The sequence below is a fragment of the Schistocerca nitens genome, chromosome 10 (assembly GCF_023898315.1).
Source record: "Schistocerca nitens isolate TAMUIC-IGC-003100 chromosome 10, iqSchNite1.1, whole genome shotgun sequence".
Lineage (NCBI taxonomy): Eukaryota > Metazoa > Arthropoda > Insecta > Orthoptera > Acrididae > Schistocerca > Schistocerca nitens.
In genome coordinates this window covers 12,986,299-13,008,977 of record NC_064623.1, presented here as the reverse complement: position 1 = coordinate 13,008,977, position 22,679 = coordinate 12,986,299, and the positions used below count along the sequence as shown (strand labels likewise).

At 37.6% G+C, this 22,679-nt stretch overlaps 1 protein-coding gene across 1 annotated transcript in view; it reads left to right on the top strand.

Annotated features, from left to right (window-relative positions):
• Positions 1 to 233: 233 nt before the first annotated feature.
• LOC126209800 (Golgi resident protein GCP60-like) overlaps positions 234 to 22,679 on the top strand; it is a 51,446-nt gene continuing 29,000 nt past the window's right edge. The window contains exons 1-4 of the mRNA XM_049938936.1: positions 234 to 240; positions 1,375 to 1,516; positions 5,354 to 5,494; positions 13,157 to 13,261. Coding sequence (XP_049794893.1) covers positions 234 to 240; positions 1,375 to 1,516; positions 5,354 to 5,494; positions 13,157 to 13,261 — 395 coding nt within the window. The remainder of the gene's footprint in view (positions 241 to 1,374; positions 1,517 to 5,353; positions 5,495 to 13,156; positions 13,262 to 22,679) is intronic.

Genomic DNA, 22,679 nt, shown 5'->3' with positions numbered 1-22,679 from the left:
CAGTAATTCTTAATATCCTCATTTATTTACAATATTTATTTATGGAATTACGGTTTTGTATGTTATATTTTAGACATGCTGCTTTGTTTCTGGACTATGAATGGTAGTCTCTCTTACGATTTTGGGTGCATTTTAACAATAGCCTAGAAAATTTACAAATTACATAATCAATTATTGTGCAGTTTTAGAAAAATTTCTTGATTACTGTTGGTGTATCAACCATACAGGAGGGCATGGCTGGTAAGTGACACTGTGTGACAGTGTCACTTCTGTTCCAGTTATATTGTGGAAACACTCTCTCGCTTTTCATTTTAGAATCACTCCCTCTAGTGTGCTCCTTGTAAATATTCATAGAAAAATAGCTTTGTTAGACAATAAGGAATTGTGAGATGAAAAAGATTCAATGAAAACAAGTCATGTTGTATTGCAACACTCCTGTTGTTATCAGCTCGTGCGTCCTCAAATTTCAAGTGACACAAACTATAAATCATCTGGCTGTAGCAACTTCTGAATGTGGTGTATGTATTTGGTAGGATAAGGAGGTGTGTACAAGTGTTTTATTTTTGAGTCTGTTGCACAAGTTTGGCTTTTTTAATGATAGGCTGGAAGAGCTCTCATCTTAGCACAAAATAATACTCTAATATCAGGTGTTATCTATTCTTTTTCCTTTCTTTGCTGTGTCAAACATTTCTGTAACTTATTTACCTTTTTCACAATTAAAGGCTACTTTTCTATAATTAATTTATAAAGACCCTGTACATGGCTATCCATTGCATCCAAGACTTTCTCTATGGATTTCAAATCAGGGAACTGGGCAGGCTAATCAAGGGTTTGTCTATTACTAAAGGTGTTTGTGCTGTTAGTTAGTTAGTTAGTTATGTGTTCCATTGATTAATCTCATGGTGACCATTATGATGTGGAACAAGCCAAGTGCATAAGAAATGCACACATGAATCAAGTTTTCCTTTTAAAATAAATAAATAAATAAAAAAAACTTAAAACTTTTATTATTATTTTAAATGGCACAAAATGCGTATATTATACCTACAGATTTATTTATTCGTATTCAAGAATTCAGCATTTCATCAGCCGTACTGATTTATGTCATCAGAGATCAAAGCTGACTGCTATCGTATTCTTCACTACTTCCACCTTCATTCATGTCCTTCCATATACGTTCACCATCATACTTAAGACAAATAATCGGTCGTCAGCTTGTAGTACAGATGCAAATTTCGTATATCAGTTCTTATTTCATTCAAATGACTGTTAGTGTTCGAGTAGCCATATTGTGCGTCTTTTAATGTTTCCATTTAACAGTGCAAAATATCAGTGCAATGATTTCCATTTGATCATTCGTGTTTTTATTTTCAGAGAAAGAGGGCAAGGCAGTTCAGTTATCATACGAAGCAAAATGTGGTTTAGTAGCATTGACATGCCAAGCGAGGCATGGGCGTTACAACCCAGGAACTCTCCCACCTCTAGGTGTGCTGGATGTTATTGGCAGGGATCGCAGGTAATGTAAATCATGAATGGAATGAAAATAGTGAAATGAAATAAGACAGCTGCTTGTGTCGAGTAGGCAACGCCCACTTAAACAAGACTGGGAAAAAAATAATAACCGCTTGCACACACTATATAAAATTAATAGCAAAAAGAAAATCTACCAGACTTGATTGATGTACTGGTACTCAACACAAAATGCACATTATTTTGGTTTGGACTCCATAAACAAACTAGGTTGTTAGTTACAGTTTTCAGAACCAGTAACACATTTTTCTACAATTGGCACTTCATATCTCAATTTGAACATCACACTTATCACTCCATGTGTTGTACCTTTTTCAAATATGCTTCCCCTTCCACAGTATTCATGTTTTTTTTTTTTCCTTTGGGCAACCCTTCTCAACTACTGCTTCCCTTTCATGTCTGAGTCTTCTCTGCAGTCCCGTTTCTGTAAAAGTTATAGATAACATTGTTTCAAAGCTGTATTGGAATCAACAAATGCTAATAATTTAAGTTTGCCATTCTTCAACTATCTTTTAAGATATGTCAAAGAGTCAGTATTGTCTCACATGTTCCTACCTTTTTCTGAAGCCCAAACTGATCTTCCCCAAGGTCAGCTTCTTCCGGTTTTTACATTCTTCTGTAAATAATTTGTGTAAGTATTTTGCAACCATGATTTAATCTGTCAATACTTGCCCTTTTAGGAAATTGAATTATTACATTCTTTTTGGAGTATTGAGGGTAGTACGCCCATTTCGTGTACATCTTGCACACCAGGTGGAATAGTTTTGTCGTGGTTGGCTCTCCCAAGTATCTCCAAAGATTTTTTTATATAGATTTGTGTATGTGGGATATACTTTTGCCATAGCCTTGCATTGTTTTTATATATTTGTATTTCTCCTCTACCCATTTCTTCTTGGGCACTTTCTGTCAATACCATTGTATGCCCTTTTACCTCTTTAATTTGTCGAATTTTTAATTTCTCGTTTCATCAAATAAATTCAGTATCTTGTTTGTTTTTTCCCTTTTTGCCCTCTGCTATCTTCCCTGTTTCATCTCTCAAAGCTACTCATTTGTCTTCTATTGTACTTCTTTCCCCTGTTACAGTCCAACATGGCCTTATGTTTTCTTTTAAACTCTAAACAACCTGTGGTATGTTCAGTTTATCCAGATTCTTTTTCCTTGAATTCCAGCCTTTTTTGCTATTTTGTCAGTTGTAATGTGCTGTTCATAACCAATAAATTATGGTCAAAGCCCACGTTTTTGACAGGAAGTGTATTTTGGCTTAAAAATTGTTTGTTTTTTTTTTTTTAAAGTTTCTCATAATGTTATATAACCTGTCTGAAACTTTCCGGTGTCTCCACACCTCTACCACATATACAACCTTCTTTCATGTTCTTAAACCAAGTGTTAGTAATGATTAAATTGTACTCTGTAATCTTAGTGATCCAGTAGAATTAAATTTTCACCTTCCTTAAACCTTCAACTGCTCTGGATGTGTTAACGCATTCGCCTTTGTACCTGTCCCTGTGTGTTCTGAACGTGTTTACACACGTCACCAGTCCTACCTGGCACTCTGAATGTGTCTACACTTAGACACATTCAGAGTACCAGATAGAAGGACTGGTGACGTGTGTAAACACGTTCAGAACACACAGGGACAGGTACAAAGGTGCACGCATTAACATGTCCAGAGTAGTTAAAAGGGTTAATGAACTGTTGTCGAATCAAAGTAAGATGATCCCTGACAGCTGGTAGCACTGTTGCCAGCTTTCAACTGCGAAGTGCAAGTGATTGTAGGTGAAAACAATAGATGTGTATAGAACTCTGGTAACACTCAGGTGTTGCCATAGAGACATTTACAAAATTGCTTAATGTGACTGGTTGCAGTAGTGGCACCAAGCTGTGGCACCCAGCCCACTGCAACTGTCAGGGATCTCTTTAAAGTGACTTGTCTGTAAATAATTTATTTTGTCCCATCAGACATTTCTTAAATCTCCAACATGATTGGTGGCAGTTGGCATATACACTTGTCTTGGTGTGGTGGCTCCATTTTTATGCTGTTTGTAGCAGTTCATTCTGATTCCTATTTCTGGTATTAATTATAAGTCTTGCTTCTGCTTTACACTTATTTGATTTTGTGCCAATAATCTTTTACTCTCCTTGCACCTCACTAATCCCCACTATATCTAACTTCAACCTATCCATTTCTATTTTCAAGTACTGTAGCCTGCTCACCTAATTAAGGGGTCTACCATTCCTTGGTCTACCTTAGAATGCCAGATTTGCTTTTCTCCAGACAGCATCCTCCTGAAAGCAGTCCACATCTGGAAATCTGACTGGAGAACAATTCAGTTTTTGGAATATTTTACCCAAGATGACGCAGTCATCATTAAGCTATACAGTACAGCTGTATGCCCTCATGAAATGTAATAACTGTAGTTTCCCTCTTGATTTCTGCTTTTCACAGCTGTTGGATTGCCTTGTTTCTGTTATTTTATAACTTTCCAAGTTTTTATTGTTCCACCATTGTACTGGGTATAGATACTGAGAAAGTATTGATAATAGATCAATCTCAACAGTGCGAAACTGTCCGTAAAAACATGGTTCTGCACATTCTGTGGAAAATATCAGAGAAATCCACAAGAACAACTAGTATGTAAAGGAAAGACTGCAAATTAGTATCTCATTTGTTCAGTACCATCACAATTTTTATCAGCTTGGAAGATTTTCCACTATTCAGGATCATCTAAGGCTATACATTACATGAAGAAAGCATAATTTTTTAAGCTGAGGATCATTAGATTGAGATGTGCATGTGTCATGGGTAAACATCTCAATCTAATGATCCTCATGGGTAGATTATGAAAATGTGCACATTGAACACAGTCTTATTTAAGTATGGATTAATTTCCACAAAAATTATTCACCATAGACATTTCAAATGACAACATGTAAGTAGTGAATAATCTTAATCTCTTATTTTTATTACTATAATTTATGTTTGTGGCATACGATGTTTTTGTTGAATGATGTAATGCAATTTTGGGGATATATGTTTTGGTGTTCAGGATTGCTGACATTTTCAAGCCTTTAAGTGTAGGCTGTAGCAGCTATCTTTGGCAGTACATTTATTAATGTATATTCAAAGATTTTTAATATTTATATGTTTGATCTGTGCATTTTGGACATCTGGCAAGTGTTTTAATATGCAGGTGAATGTTGTGCTACCCGTAACAGCTTTTCCTGTAATGTAGAGGAATTAATGAGTAGAAACAAGTAGCTAGTTGGAAATGTGCGAATGTGCAGCATGTGGCCTTATAAACAAGTGTGTATTTTTAATTGTTTCTGCTAGCTGTTGTTCAGTACACACATTACCCTTCATAATATTTATCATAAATATGATCTGTGGAATGTGGAACTGACTAACTAAATACTATAATATTTACGGTGTAGGAAAAGATAGATTCCTACTTACTACAAAGAAGAAATGGCAAGTTGCAGAAAGGCATGATTGAAACAATCACACATATAGCTTTCGGCCACAGCCTTCATCAGTAAAGAGATAGGCGCGCGCGCGCACACACACACACACACACACACACACACACACACACAAAGCAAGCACAGCTCATGTGCACACGACTGCCAACTCCAGCATCTTGTGCCTGTTTGCAACTTGACATGTCTTCTTTACTGTAAGTAGCAGTCTATCTTTTCCTACATTGTTGATATTCCTACCTGGAGTTTCCATAGTTTGATACTATAATATTTAACTAGAGCATATGTGCTAGTGTACCCAGTTAGAATTTATGGCACTATGGGAATAACATTTTCACTTTATCAGGTTGGCGTGGCAGCAGTTGGGTACCATGTCTCCTGAGGAGGCAATGTGTAACTTTGTGGAGAGGCTAGATAATCTGTGTCCATCCTTCGCTCCATTTATTGAAGCTCATAAACGAGATGTTGAAGAGAAGGAGAGGCTAGCGTAAGTAATTTATGGAATCTTTCATTGTGCTCTGTGTTGTTTGACCAAACACATAAAAAAACCTGCAGAATACAGAAGGGCATGGGGAAATTTTAATTTAGCATGCAATTTTTTTTTGAATGGCATTGCCCTAGGATGGGCTGTGTCATGTGTCAGTGGTAAATCTTGGGAAACATCATTTCTTCTTTAATCCTTTATGTGGCACATCTTTTAAAATTTAAACAGTGTTATGTAAATGGGGCTTCCTAGATTTAATGAAGTATTTATTGTATGTACATTTATTTTAAAAGAATATAAGATATTGCTCCTAGGCAGTTAAGCCCTTCCAGTGCCTAAAATATTACTCTATTTTTTGTAAATCCGTTGCACGAATATCTTCCCTCCTTTTGTGATTTTGAAAGGGGGAAAAAAAAAAGGAAAAACATCCATTTGTCATCAGGCAGCCCATACTTCTGATGCAACAAGCTTTTTATGTGTAAAGTGATGAGAAAGTGCAATGCTGCAGAGATAGATGCCGGCAGCTGTGGGTAGCAAATGGATGATTGGGAACAGCACTGACATATCTGATATGCACCACGACTCGTGGATACAGGAATCAGTGAGGCTTGGAAGCGACACCATCAGTCACAGTGTTTAAATGGACCCTTTCCTATTCCTAAAATATGTTTCACACTTTGAAGAAATTGAGTATAAAATGTTATATTAGGTGAAAAAAAAACAAGGCAAATAAATGCATGTATTTTTTACGAATGCGGCTACAGGACTGCTTTGTCAGCTATGCAGACATTGTTCAAGGAAACCACCTCCATTAATTTTTAAATATAATTTCATGTTTATTGTGACACTTTCAGGAACCACTGACAATTTTCTCTGTTGCAACTTCCTGGCAGATTAAAACTGTGTGCCCGACCGAGACTCGAACTCGGGACCCTTGCCTTTCGCGGGCAAGTGCTCTACCACTGAGCTACCGAAGCACGACTCACGCCCGGTCCTCACAGCTTTACTTCTGCCAGTATCTCGTCTCCTACCTTCCAAACTTTACAGAAGCTCTCCTGCGAACCTTGCAGAACTAGCACTCCTGAAAGAAGTCCAGGCTATCAGTGCTTGCACTGCCATATTCTCTGAGGTGCCAAAACGTACAGATTACAGATATGCCTGGTATGAGCTGAAATGTCATTATACAAGTTATCAGTTTTGGAAAGAGAAACGTTTGAGTTGTAACAAGATGTCTGTGATTGATAAAATTCTTTCTAAGATGATTTGTTGTCCAGCACAACTGCATAAAATTTCCTCTGGTAATTACTGGTTTCAACAGCCATAATTTTATGATGATAAGAGGGAGCAATATTTCATTCACAAGCACATGGAGATTGACATTGTGGTTTTATCAACGTACTTGTTATTGAACTGCTGCTTTTCTTATGACACATTGACTGAAATTGGCAACTGTAATTTGAAATTTTGTGTGATTGTGCCAGACAATAAACCAGTTTAAAAAGAATCCAGTTTACCAGAGACCAATTATTCTGTTCCAAATTGAACCAATTATCATGCTGGTGCTTCAGTCTGGCAGTGAGGAGCACAGGTGGCAGTTGCGTTCACATTTCCACTTTGATCGCTCTCCAGTGACTGAGACTGGTGTAATACTCATCTTAGATGGGAGTGGACTAGCACACATCGTCTCCCTGCAGTCTTATGAACTTACTACTGAGCTTCTGCTTGAGTTAGCTTGTCTCAGTGTTATGGATGGTGGAATTTCCACAAAAATTCATGTATTCAGAGGGAAAAAGTAAAAAACTGACAGGTTTGCAGACCCTTAATAAAGCAGAGGGGCGTTTTTCCTCACAAGTGGAAGAATATCAAGTAGGCATTAGGAAGGGACCCTTTCGTGCTGAGCAGCTCATCAACCCTAAATTTGTACTTTTGTATCTGAAGTTCAGGAACGAGACGTTTGTTGTTTGAAATCCACTATTCCAAGTGTTGGAAAAAAATGAACATACACAGCAAAACAAGAAGACTCATCCAACGACCTGGACTGAAGCCATTTGTAAAGTGAAAATTGGTGGGAAGTTTTAAGCTGCCTTCGAGATTAGGATCGGTTTTGTGCAGTGACAAGCAATCGAGGTTCCTTTTCAACTGTGTGCAGGAAAAATGCATTGATGAATGGTTCAAGGAACTGTGTAATAAATGGGTCAATGCTGGTGACAGAATGGGTTGTGGAAACAGACCTGAGAATCGATTGCTGTGAGTGAGGCTCCAGATCTCTTTGAAGAAATTGGATTTCGTAACTAATGTCAAGGGGCTAAATGTAGAAGAGGGACAAAAAAAGTACCTGAGAGTTTGGATAGATGCGAACACTGCTGAAAGAGAACCCTTCACATCTAGGATCAGCAAGAAGGAAATGATATATCAGCTAATTGGAGGTGTTTCCAATAAATGAATTATGTCATTCAATGTCAAGCTTAGGTGTTGTTGCAATATTATGAGAAGGAAAGTTGCTACTCACCATATAGCAGAGATGATGAGTCGCAGATAGGCACAACAAAAAGATTTTCACATTTAAAGCTTTCGGCCAATTGCCTTTGTCAACAATAGATACACATGGGCGCGCGTGCACACACATGACTGCAGTCCCAGGCAACTGTTGTTCTTTCATTCAGCAAGAGGCTTTGTGTGCAACAGAATGTCTCATTGTGAATAGGAGAGGTCTGGGTAAGAAATTAGAATCTAAGATGTTAAAGGAGACCTTAGGTCCTGAAAAAGAGAATGACTGGTACAGAAGACGGTATTTTAGCAAGCTTTACTTGCATGTAGAGAAAGGGGACAGATATGGAGCAATAAAGGATTGCATTCTTTGTAAGAATTACACAATAAGGCCAAATACACAGACCAAACAGAATTTTACCTGTTTTCGGAACAAAAAAGTCTTTCTTTTTTTGAAGTTCAACAGGATCGTAAACCTTTAAGTATCACAAAGACAATTAGGAATGTGACCTTTTCAAAAAGAAACTGGAACACACCAGTGTTTTGAGGTTGAAAATTGGCATGACATAAGCTATAGAAAGAAGAGAGGCTCATAGAGTTGGTTGTAGGTTGTAGATCAAGGAAAGGGCCAGCTGAAATAATGTGGCCCACTGCAAACTGACTCAAAAGAAAAAGAAATATTGTCAAGTTGCTAAGGAGTAAACTGAGGAAAAGCCTGAGCTCGACTGTGGTGTAATTGAACCCAGAGGGTTGGAAGAAGAATATAAGGTAAAAGGAAGCAGAAAGTGGGCCAAACCTAGACCATAAGGATCTGTTACTGGCCATTCATAATATTTGTTGGATGCAAGCAGACTACAGTATATGCAGAATTTTGAGGTTAATAATCACTAGTAAGATCCTAATATTTCTTGACGCAGAATGCAGCCCGCTCAAATGATGTTTAAACAAGATAAGGTGATGCTTGCTGTAAGTGGATGTAGCCTCCTTATCTGTTGTTTTTTCTTCCCCTGTGGTGTTGGTACAAAGATCACTCAAGCTGTGTACTCTAAAAAGCACAAGCATTTTTTCTCAGTTGAAGAGGCACGCCAGTGAAGTCACATTGGCCATAATAACATTCTGAAATGAGTGATTAGCAAGAAAATCTGGCAAGCATTGTTACATAGGTGTGTAATATGGTCTCTGTACTCTTGATGTTTAATGAATGGTTCAAGGTATCGAAATCTATGGTTTATCCAAATTATGGTATAAAGTGAGATCAATATTTTGTTGTATAGTTAAATATTTATAACTTTTTGTATCTATCAGGATATTGAAGTAAAAATAACTTTATGGACATGGAACCCAATACCCTTTATAATGACAGTCGAGAGTGCTCAAAAATGATACGTTTGTTGTTAGTGTTGCAGGTAGATTTTCCACAAAAAGTGATGAGGTGCTAAGTATGCAAGAACCTCATTTATCTGGTACTCATCAGTCCAGATTTCTGATTTATCGGGATTCATGTTTTTTTTATGTGAAAGTATGGGTTGTATATTGGTACTGTACTGTATATGTACAGTTGTTACAGTGGTGCCTCAGGTTGCATAGAGATTGGCACAGTAGAATACAGAACAAAAAACAACAGCGGTACAGCTTCATAACTGTGTAGAACTGTTTCCTACACAGTTACGAAGCTGTACCGCTGTTGTTCTTTTGTTGTGTATTTTGAGTGCACATCATTGAAATGGCTTCAGAGTGAAAGAAAGTCCTTTTTTCAAAGGGCAGAGAGTTGGAAGCACTAAACTAGACAAAGAAAAATTGTGGAAAAACATACCTGCAGAATGTGGTGTAGGGACAGTGACTGTCTCGGACTGGAACTGGAAAGAAATTGAAGGCTTGTGCTTCAAAATGATGGCTAAATACAGTTTGCAGAACCGGTGTGCAATAAGGAAAGCAAGAAATGAACACTGGATGAAGCATTATTTGTTTGGTTCTGTGAGGAAAGAGTGCTTGGTGTTCAGATGTCCTGCCATGCGCTGCAGGAAAAAGTGTTAAAATTAAATGACGAACTAACCGACGACGAGCCTAACTTCTTACCTAGCCGAGGTCAGTTGGAAAGATGGAACGCTCGTCATGGCATATTCTAGCTTTCAGTGACAGGTGAAAGTGTTTTTGGACGGAACAGTGCTGCAGAAAACTTCACAAACTAATTTGAAGAAGTTATTTCCTCTGAAAACTGAACTCGACATCAGATTTATAATGCAGATAAATTTGGGCATTCTTATCGCATCCTACCCATTAAAAGACTCTGGCTTCCAAATTATGCCCCCCCCCTTTTTTTTTTTTTTTTAAAGCAGTGGCACAGCTGGAAAAATTGACTGTTTATCTAGAACGTCAGCAAGAAACAAATCCATCTGAGCTGATGTTAGGGAAACTTCTATTGTTTTCGTGCTGCTCTTGAACACCACACAAGTTTGTCACAAAAGAAATTTGCACACTACTTCAGTAAATAAATGTGAGTAGACTACAGTAACTATAAATATGATCAAAAAGGGGGTTTCTTGTTCGTGCCAAAATAAAGGATTTGTATATTGTAGTGGCTATAAGAGCTTCACATTTAGTAGAATATTTTCATATTATCCTAATTTTTCAGTAATCCGGATTACATATGGCCCACTCAGTCCAGATAAATGAGGTTCTTCAGTGTGAAAGTTGAGACTGCCGGAAAAGCCCTGTTTCACCTTGTTTGCCTAACAGTGCAGAAACTGCAATGTTTGCTGCTATCAAAGTTCACATTTAGCACATTTGTCACCTTTTGTGAACATTTTCTCACAACTGTTAAAGGCTGGTTTACACGGGAGCAAATGGAAATGGACATAAGCGAATGAGCTTTCATTGATAATTCGCCAGTGTTTGCTACCATTACACTGAAAGGATTGGATGAAATTAGAAGAGAACAAGTGTGAGGTGACAACCTTAACAAAATCCACAGTCTTGTTTTTTAGTCACTTATAATTATCACATGTGTTTCAATTGATAACATTACCACTTATAACCACAGCACAAAGCTTTGATATTCAGATTGGATTAGTTTTGCATGGTGAGTGCATTGTTTTTGATGAAGTAAACAAATTAGGTAAGGAGGAGAAGAATGTAGGTGCCTGAACTTGTACGCAAGCATTAAGGTAGCACACCTGCAGCTCCTGCCTTCCTTAGCGTTGTTCCAAAACTTCAGACTTGTGTCAGATGGTGCTTCTTGCTGGCTTTTCACTAGAAGTTAGGAGAAAATTTGAAAACGGCACACTAATTGCTAGCGATCAACGTAACTTGGAGAAAGGCTGATGTTTACACTGTGGTTATTAGAAAGTGCTTTGTATTTCAGTAGCTGTTGTACATTCACTTCAACTACATATAATGAAGGTAAATGTCAATAAAATATGATAAATGAAATGTGAAATATTCATTCAACCTATTAAGTAGGCTATTTAATAAAATCTGCTGTATAGTTTGTTAGAAAGGAGGTAGTGTAATTATGGGAAATCATCTTTATTTATTCTGATTAGAAACCTTTACAATAACAGTGATCATCGGGCATACAATTACTTCTACCAGTGTAAGCAACCTGACTGATCGGGTCTTCATACATAATGGATGCATATTTGTACCTGTTAACTTTCAAGGAAGTTCATTGTGCTGTTCAGTTTAAAAAAAAAAAAGAAATACAAAGCTCCCGCTGATTAATTACGTTTCCACCTGATGGAAGGATCAAATGAATTTATCACCTTTGTCAGATCTCCAGTTGGACCTCTGAGTGCTTCAGCAATTTTCTGTACCCTGATTAAAATTACTTTGTCATTGTCATTTCAAGGCTTTGAGTGGTAGGGGCCAGCCAATTGTAGTTGTTTCTCCAGCACCGTGTGCTTTGCAGTGTTGCTCGTTTTGTGGGTACGTGCAGCGCCTCGTGGACTGCGGGTGGCTGCTCACTGGCAATACTGCAATCTGTCAGTCACAAAGTAATTTAGTTGGAGTATACCAATTGTATTAGTTTCACTTTGGCATTTGTGCTGTGGATCTCTGACCCCACAAGCACCTATGTCATGTACACTCTTCTCTCGCCAACATTGCATTCTCTTCAGACCACTGTGTCACTCGTGCAGCTCTCTCCAAAAACAGAAGTCTGTGGTAAGGATAGAAGCTGAAGTAATGAATTAAATTTTGTGCCTAGGCTGGGACTTGAGAGCTTACTAGGCACATATGTTATCCGCATTGCGGCTAACACATCTGGATGGATTACCCTCGTCCAGTGCCCTCCCTAACACAAATTTCACACCCCAGCCCGTCTCGATTTCCCCCTTCTGAAATCGTCAATACTGTAGAGGCTATCCAACGTTGGAATGGCACCTCAGCTTTGTGTGTACCGGGAAATCCTGCCTGTACCTCAGGTAAATATGATCTAGTGATCTGAAGGAATTGGCTCAAATTTTAATTCATTACTTCAGCTTCTATCCTTACTGAAGATAAAATTGAGACTCAATACGTCTCCAGCAAAATGTAATTCCATCAGACCAAAAAACAAAAGTAGTTTGTAAATGCGACAACAGACAAATTCTCTTTATACTGCTAGTGCCGAAACAGAGAAAACGTGAACTTTCACAGTTACTTAAAAAACCGACAACTGGAGGGACACGAGGGAGCACCAGCTGATGTGAACCGAACGTGGCCGAGTGCCGTTGTCTTGTTCTCACTTACTGTTGCACCAGACAGAATTCTTGTTCAGTGATGCCTGTTCGCCGGTGCGTGCCCCAGTGTAAAGTGGGCATAGTGAGAAATGTATAACCGTACTCCTGTTGTGCAGATGCACTGAAATGTCACTCACTGGGAAACATAGTGTAAAAAAAAAAAAGAATAAATACACAACCAGTTGCTCACGTTTTCCTATTTATCACCATCCGAAAATGTAATTGACGTGTACTGAGCCTTTTGTGAAATACTATATGGCGCCCACCATCTTGTATAGCTGTAGAGTGTTTTCATTCTGTGTTTTTTCTTTAAACTATAATGTTTGCATTGTTTATAACAGTGTAGTGACTTGTGAAGTTCTCCTGGGAGACTGCTTCACAATTCTTGCCCGTTAAGATTTTTGTACAAACTCCCCTTCTTTTCCCGTATATAATATGTTGCTTTCATGCATCTGTCCAGCCGAGAAGAGGAGGAGAGGCAAAGAGAGGAGGATGAAAGGAGAAGGTTAGAGGAGGCGGCTCGGCAGCAGGAGGAGGAGGAGAGGGCAAAGCAGGAGCTGCAGAGGTGAGTCACTGCCATGCCAGGCAGAAGCTAGTGTAGCCGATTGGTCCCTCATCCCATTGTTTATGTGTACAGTGACCTATTTCTTATTGCCACAACACCTATTGACCAAACCGTTAAGTTGTCCTGTCTCTAACAATCTGTTAATCTTCCTTTTTTTTTCATGAAATTGTCACCACAGCTGTGCCGCAAGAGTGGTCGGGCACAGATTACTGGACATTTTGGCAGGCATTTGCAATCTCGTTTTTGCAATTTGTAGAAGGTGTCAGGTCAGACAAATACTGCTCAACATGTGTGTCGTTCTGTGCTCAGTGTCGGCAGATAATGACGGATTGGGAAACGGTCAAAAGATGCAGGAATGTTAAGTGACATGAGTCCACCCTCAGCCAAAGAATTTCACAAAGTTTTTTAACACGAACAGTTTACATAAGGCACTTGAGGGTAACGTGAGCGCATTTAATTATTCGGTTAAGCTCTTGTAAAACAGCTGTTAAATTGTGGGGAGTTGTCAACAAGTACTTTAAAGGCTATAAATATTGAAGTAGTTTAAAGGTGTCAGTAAGGTCACCTCAACAATGTTATTTGAAACTGCAAGTGAATAGTCAACATAGTTTGAGACACCTACAAAATACATCAAAATTTTACTTAAAAGCATAAAAAAAACAATAAAATAGTTAAGGGTGCAGATCACCACTCAGTAAACTTAACAAATGATGCACTTCAAATAACAAGATTAAATCATTGAAGCACATTTTCTTTACAATACCAAAATTCAGGCCAGTAGCAGGTGAGCATTGTCAAAACCTCATCCTGAAAAACTTCCTTCAGAAGCTTGTATGTACATAGTTACATACGGCACAGGTTCCGACGAGCTGACCCCCCCTCCCTCCACCCCCGATACAGGGACTGTAAAACAACTAGTCTTTGGAGCTCATTAACTTCCATTGTACAGTGATAATGACTGCCACAACAGTCACACAGTGAGTATACCTCGGTGAGTACCTTTGTGGCAGAATGAAAATCTGCATGGAAATGTGCCAAACTGGCAGTGCAGATGCCATAAAGGTAATGACAACTTTATATAGGTATCTCCCCATCATGCAGCCTCATCGAAACAAGAAAACCTGCTACTTTTCCAAGTTAACACTTGTAACTGCCCTGGGCAATCTTGGCGTGTTCCACTGCCAGCAGGCTGCCCGTGCTCTGTACTGCTCGAGGCCCTCTTTCCGTGCTACACTCTCGTGTCGTCTCAGTACTGGTATTTCCGGAAGTCACATCCTCTTGCAGCATCACTACTTTGGCAAAATATCTATAAAAATGTATCAGATTGTTTTTCGGTACAAAAAACATGTTTTGAAAGTGCTTTTTCCAATAGAGTGGTCCCAAATTAGTCTAGTGTTATATTTGTTTTATGGAAATGTCTTGTCAGTAACAGCAAAACAGGAAGAGTAACCGATTCTGCAGCAGCAACTGAGTAATGCTGTTTGTGGCAGTACAAAACAGACGCTGAGGTGCAGATCAGTGCACGAGGTGAGAAGCAGAGAGTTGGGGAAGGCGGTGGCTGAAGTACTGACTACATTAGATACTGATAGAGAACAAGCCAATAACTGTAATACTAATACAGTGTGGAATATTTTTACTTAGTGTAAAAGTTTGCAGAACAACCTAATTTTTCATTTCTCACATTCCTACGTGATAATATCAGCTGAGTTTTCATAGGCTTTGGAAGTCAGGGAGATGGAGAAAATGACATTCTGCTCCAGTGTCTCCAGCACTTGTCGTGTTGATGTATGTTTGTTTCTAACATTTTCCTCAGCCAACATGCCACATCGCATGTGTGTATCGACCATTTGTAATCGGTACTTTCCCTGAGTGTATTGATTTACTTTAATTTACAAAAATTAATTGCAAATAATAAAATGCATTGTTCATTGTTGCAATTGTTCTTCCTTCAAAAAATTCAAGCTACACTTTCGTTTTAAAAATCCTGTAATGCTTTTTTTCCTCACTGAAAGTTCAGGTATGCTGTAGGTGCAAATGATTAAACAGAAGATAATCTCAAGATGGGTAAAATTTCATCCTTGTTGTAACAAAATGCACACTTCAACACATCTACATCCCATCAGCACTGCTCATCAGCTGAGTCCGATTCAAGTCTTGTGCCCAGCGCACGCACATAACAAATGACAGTGACAATTCGTTAAACTTTGTCAGCAGACAAAGATAATTTTACTGCTAGATAAAGTTTAACCAGCTGTAACTGCACAACTGTTGATACTTCATGGGTCAGTATGCAGCCACACTAAAGAATGGGTTTAAAAATGCCAAAAAAACTGTAAATAATATGATGTGTGAGGATATAGGAACCTCACACGTTGCCACGCTGCCTTTTTGCTACTATTGAGTTGCAGCGCTATTCAAATGCCTATAGAGTTTGGGTTACACTGTGTGTTTTGCTATCCCTATTAACACCCATCATTAAAAAGACTGTTGAACTAGACTTAGTTCAAACCATTCTATCAAATAGGAATATGAAGTTTCACATTTAAAAAACAGTTTGTACCAAGGAACAAATAGATAGTTGATTTCTGTTGACTCTGTGTCACGTAAAGTACATGATGGGCAGTATTTGTTTGCACTGACTCCAACTGTACATAGCAAAAATGAAACTGCAAATATCTGTGGTGGAACATCAGAGAAAATGCTCCTGATGATCCTGAGGAGACATGCTCTGTGTGTGTGTGTGTGTGTGTGTGTGTGTGTGTGTGGAGGGGGGGGGGGGGGGGCAAAAGTGAACAGTAGGATTATTGTGCGAAGTAGATGACCACACGTATTTGGGGATGCATTTATAGAGACCTTGAGGTTGTAAATCACTTCCCCATACATTTACTCCTTCATGGTGGTTTGCTATTAACAGAATAGTTGCATTGTTGTTTACACAACTGCAATAGAAAGACAGAATAAATAATTTCCATATCGACTTTGCATTCTTGAGAGATTGAACTCCCACCTGATATAAAACATGAAATTGGGAATCCGTATATAGAAAATTAACACATCTTATTAGCCGCCACTCTTGCAGATGATCTTATTAAACAATGGAAAATCAAGGATGACATAATGACAATACTATGAAAAGAACAGATTGCTACTCACCATGCAGTGAAAACACTGAGTTTGCAGACAGGTGCAACAAAAAGACTACTAAACACATAAGCCTTTCGGCCAGAAGGCCTCCTGCTGAAATGGACAACGTACATAGACTCATTCATGCAGACACAGCTCACACACACATGACCACTGTCTCGGGCTGCTGGGGCCAGACTGTGAACATCACTTTTTGTTGCCCCTGTCTGTGACTCGTCTCTGCTATGTAATGAGTAGCAATCTGTCCTTTTTGTAAGGTGATCTGGTTATACAGATTTAATGTCAGAGGATGGGATTGATGAGAAATAATAATGTTCATTAACTGAGGAAACATTAGGTATTTGCAAAGTAGGAGCTTGCCAACAGCTTTTAGCATGAGGCTTTCACATACTGTAGTGGAATGTGGTTGATCCATTTGTCTAAGAAAAAAGAAATTCCTTCATGCTGCTGCTACTTGCATCCACTTCCAAAGCACTGTAGAATCATTTTAAAAAAATAAAAATAAAAAATGTAAAAAGAATCATTTGTCTCTTAATTAGAATGGTAAACATGTCATCTCATAGAAATGTTCCACTGACAAACGTGAAATAGTAAAAGTACTCTTGAAAAATGGCAAAGGATGTTTGCTTATGCATACATGAATATTCACAGATGCACAATCATGAACTTCAATGAGACACATTAAAACACACGTGAACATCAAAACAGTATCCTATTTTTTTTAACTGCTCATGTCTGTGACCAGACCCCTCTATTTTTGGTTTAAGTGAAAACAGGAAGCTCTTATGAGAGTTATTTCAACACTTATTGACTGTGCCATTATCATTCTTATCACACTGTTGATTTTATTTATTAATGTTTACAGACATCTGAACTAAAGATTGCATTTAATTCCACTGTTATCTATGACGACACAGTGTTACCTACTTGACATCAGTTTGCAAAAACTTCTTTTCAATTATTGTAAATGACTATCATTGTATTCAGAAATGTTTCTTGTTTGTAACACTTTGGAAAGATTTTGTTGATTTTCTATTTCATCTTTATTTTAGTATTTATCTATATTTTCTGTATATTGAGGTTTACAGCGTGCATACAATCAAACAGCATCGCTTTTCCTTTTTTTGACTGTAATTATTTAACAGAAGTTTGTGTATCTCACTCTGCTAGCTGCTTCCAGCCTTTGCAGCTGTTTCCAATTGAACAATACTTACAGTTAAATCAGAAAAATGCACAATCTTTCCAAATTAAACTTCAGTCTGTACACAAAATATGTTTCAGCTGCCTACACATCTTCTGAATGTGATTCAAGGGGAAATACAACTTTCCCTACTCATTCATTTACACGCAAATGTTGATGAGGCAAATATTTTAACATGTTGTTACCAACATGTGCGTGGTTTCCTTCACTGTTTGTTCAGTTTAGATATTGAATGATGTGAAGGCTAGGCTGCAACCTTGTCCTGCTCTCTTCAGAAATACTGACTCCCCTACATCATCTTCAGCAGGTTTGTATTGGTTGATATAACCAAAACAATAATGTGATAGTGTAAGACAAAATCTTGCATACAAAAATGATTGAATGTAGTACATTTTTCCCAAAAGGAACAGTTCAGCTTTCTTCAAATGTCCCTTTCGTTTTTCCATGTAATGTTTTTTTTAAAACACTTGTGGTACAAGTAGGTGTGTGCTCCTATTTGAGTGATATCACTCCTTACATCACAACTTTGACCCCTCCCCTTACACGTAGTGGTTTCCTGCAGCATTCTTGTGTTTGCTTGCTGCTGCCCGACTGTGGGTCAATAGTTCTCTCTCTCTCCTCTCTGACTCTGTGTTTCGCATTATCTATTTGTTTGTATTAACTTTACAATCTTAGACAGTGTTATTTTTTGTACATTCACATCAATAATGTAACACAAATACAGGGTGTTTTGAAAAGGACTTTACAACTTTGAAAATTAATATAAATTAATTCATAGTAACTACAGAGGTGATTGTAGTGTTAATTTGTAGGGAAATAAAGTTTTGTCTCACTTAGTTTGCTAGTTCTGAACCGCAACATAAGGAGCGCTAGTGGCAGTTTTGTTCAAGGTGGCTGGCTTCACTGGACCCGAGTGTGCTAGCTGTGTGTTTTGATTTGAAGAATTGAAGTCAGCGACAACAGTTCAGAGTAATTTCTGTACCAAGTATGCTGAAGATCCTCCTAATCGGACTACATTGCAACATGTTCGTGATTGCCCTAAACTGAACATTTTTTGTGCATTAAGCAAGAACAAAGTGTACGGCCCCTGTTTTTTCCACGAGAGAACCATCAACGGGATAATGTACCTGTATAAGTTACAACAATTTTTGATACTACAGATTGATGAGGATGGCCAAACACAGAATGTTTACTTCATGCAAGATGGTGCACCACCCCACTACCTGGCTGACGTCCAGGATTTTCTCAGTGACCACTTTCCAGGTCAATGGATTGGCCATGATATGCGAATTGCATGGTCCCCACGTACCCCAGACGTGACTCCACTTTGTGTGTGTGTGTGTGTGTGTGTGTGTGTGTGTGTGTGTGTGAGGGTGGGGGGGGGGGGGGGTGATTCATCAAGGATATCTTATTTGTACCCCCTGTGTCGGCTTCTCTACCTGAACGTAGAGCAAGAATTTATGCCGCCACTGAGTAAGCTACACCTACAATTCTACCGTGAGTTTGGGAAGAAATTACTTCCAATGGGATGTGTGTAGGATAACCAACGGAAGCCACATACAACATTTTTAGTTTAAGATAAAAAAACTTGATATGTTTCCCTACAAAGTAACGCTAAACCCAGCTCTATACCTTCTTTCAATAAAGTTACATGAATTTTTAATGTTGTAAAGTCCTTTTTGAAAAACCGTATATATTAAATAAAAATAACAACAATGTAGGAAGAGACAGATTGCTATTTACTGTAAAGAAGACGTGTTAAGTTGCAGACAAGCACAATTAAGACACGTGCATTCTGGCCTGAGATGCTGGCGTTAGCAGTATAGTGTGCATGAGGTTTGCTTACTTGTGTGTATTAGTGGAGTGTGTTTCTCTTTTACTGATGAAGGCTGTGGTGAAAAGCTTTACGTAAGCATCTTCTGATTGTGCCTGTCTGCAACTTAATGTGTTGTCGCTACTGTGAGTAGCAATGTCTTTTTCCTTCATGGTTGATATTCCTACCTGGAGTTTTCATTCTTTAATTGATAAGAATAATACATTAGACACTACAGTTTAGAATCTTTTACTAAATATTCACCACCAATAATAATATACTATATCTACACACACACACACACACAAAATAGTGCCTCAATCACAGAGTTCAGAAATATGTGTGTGATTATAAACCACTTTTAATTGATACGGATTTCTGCGCATTTCCTTTACATCACTTGACAAAGTTGCAAAGAAATATCTTCCAGCAGCAAGTGATCTGTAGCTACTTTATTACTCACAATCTTTTGATAATCATCTGTCTTTTACTTAATGCAACAATGAATGTTGCTATATCATTATGCTACTCACTAAGTGTTTTAATAGCATATACTGAGTGTCCAGAATAAATCATACTTGATGATATGATCCCTACTGGACTAGAGTTTATTTGTACTAGCAAAGATAGGAAGTGCTCTCTTGTGGAGCCTGAATACTCCAACCGTGCAGGCTGCAGCTGCCCCATGCCAAATTTCATTCTCATATTCTGACAGTGAGTGGATTAATCTGTTGTAAATAATCATGATGCTCTTTTAAACCAACAAAAGTATTCATGAGGAGAACAAATTGATTTATCATTGAGTAAAGTACTAGTCAAAGAAAATGTTTTGATTTACTACAGCATCTTCGTGGTGTTGTAGCTGCTCATCAGTATTTCTGCAGTGCAGTGTGTACATTGCTGTCCACCATCACTGGGAACCATAAAGATTTTTGTTCCGTGTGTGTGGCTCATTGTGTATTCGTGGCAGTGTGTCAGCAGTTTGGTGGGTGTGACTTGACTACATGTGATGCCCTCTTAGCCTTGCTTGTCTGCATTTGGCTTCTGATTAGTTTAGATGCTTTTATAAGCTGTTACTGTCAATGGAAAATAAGACATCAGGTATGATGTTCTCATTTATTTTTGCGACGAATATTCTTAAAATGGGGTATGCCTGAGAACCCTATTAGTGTGAAGTAATTACCAATTTCTTGTGCTGTAGTCTTATTTATTTTGAAAACTTGTTCAGAGTGCTAAGTTCAACATCCTGCCTTAAGCTGTGTCATTGTTTACATAATGGAATTTGGTATTTGTGGTGATTGTGTGCCACTCTTATGAAGCACTTTACTACCACCTAACATTTGTGACCTCATACTGGAGCTCATCGCATAACAGGTGTAAAATCTTTGGTGGTAAGTTATCATTATTAACTTTTGCCCAGCAGCAGCCATACTGAGAAAGATTGTTGCGCATGTAACTGCACAATTAATGTAGGTGGGATATAATGTAGTGATAACAACTGGGACTTATTTTTTGTTGACAATGGGGGTATTGCATATGCCAGATGCTCACTTGCAAAGAATGTTCATGTATTAAAAGGAGGTGACATTTTCCACTTTTGTTGTATCAGTTGTATTTGTTCCCAACTCGTTTCAGCCTTCTATCGTATTCTCAAATGATTTTGTGGTTCTGTGTAAAAATTGAGTATATTATATTATGTCCATGAATAGAAATGTAATGAGGTGAATGTAAATACATTTTCAATAAATTTACCTGCAACAGAAAACTATGCATTATTATTTAAAAGACAGCATCTTTAAATTTGTATCTTCAGTTTGTTTTGGTTAATGATATTGACAAAGAATTAGCAATATTAGAAAATTGAGCCAAAATAAATAATTTCAAGCCATAAATAATTAAAGAAAAGTATAGACAGAAACTGAAAGTTAAGCAAAAATCAGGTGCAAATCAAATTACTCCAGAAAAAGAGGAAACCAAATGAAAAAACTAAATTTGTAGTTATGCCCTATTATGGAATCATTTATAATAAAATAGGCAAATCTTTTAAAAATACAAATATCAAATAGGGTTCTGTACTGAAAAAAGTATTGCTGATGTTATAAGATACACAGCCAGTACACAGAGACGCATTTGTAAGACAGGGATCTACAAAATTGGTTGTGAAGATAGTGACAAAGTATACATTGGGCAAGCCGGTAGAAACTTTCGGATACGTTTTAAAGACCACATAAAATCCAGCGATAACAGCAAAAATGTCTTTGCACTGCATCTCTTAAACAATGAATCCAAACCTGTTAATGAAAAGCTCCAAATTTTGCATTATGCTAAGAAATGGAAGTAAACGAATATTTCAACTGGAAATTTAAATTTTCATTCATTTTAAAATTCAGTCTGATAGACTTCGTAATGAGTAAACAGATCTTCAGAACAAAAAATTCCTCGGTAACTTCAGTCACATTCTTCTAATGACCCGTCAGAAATCTTCTACAGTGTACAGTAAACTGAAACTTAAAATTCAATGTCGCCTTATTGTATATTTTAATACTTACTTTTATTTTGTTTTCCATACTGTTTTATTTCTTATTATTTTTTAACTTTCTGCAATCATGCACACAAATATACAGCCATAGTATTTGAAATTATTCAGTTTATTTTGGCCTTAGTTAGCTTTACCCTTTGATCACTATAATACTTTCGTAAATGTCAAGCTGTCTATCCAGTACACAGCATTTCTGAATCAAAATGAACAGAAAACAAAAATTTGAAAACACTGTCATTTCACTATGTAAGGCATAGTTTTACGTTGCAAGTAAATTTATTTAAAATATTTTTCCATACACATCATTACATTTCTGTTTGTGCAGGTAAATATATTCTAATTTTTACAGTATCACAAAATCACTTGAGAAGAACCTAGAAGGCTGAAACTAATTTGGAACAAATAAAATGAATAGAGCAAAAGTGGAAATTGCCACTTTATTTAATAAATTCATTGCTGCAGTACCCGCTGTGGAAAAAAAAAGTTCACGTAGTTGGTGGATTGTGTCACTGCTGCTTGATTGAACAATTTCATATTTCTCAGTGACAATACAAAGTGTGGATTATTTATGTTTCTTGAGAACTAGTTTTCAGCTTACAAGGCCATCACTAGACAATAGATATCATCATTGTATATATCAGCAAGCTACTGAACAACTTTGGGGAAGATATTACTTATGAGAGATGTACTACAGAGCTCATAGAATAAAAAAGTGATCTTT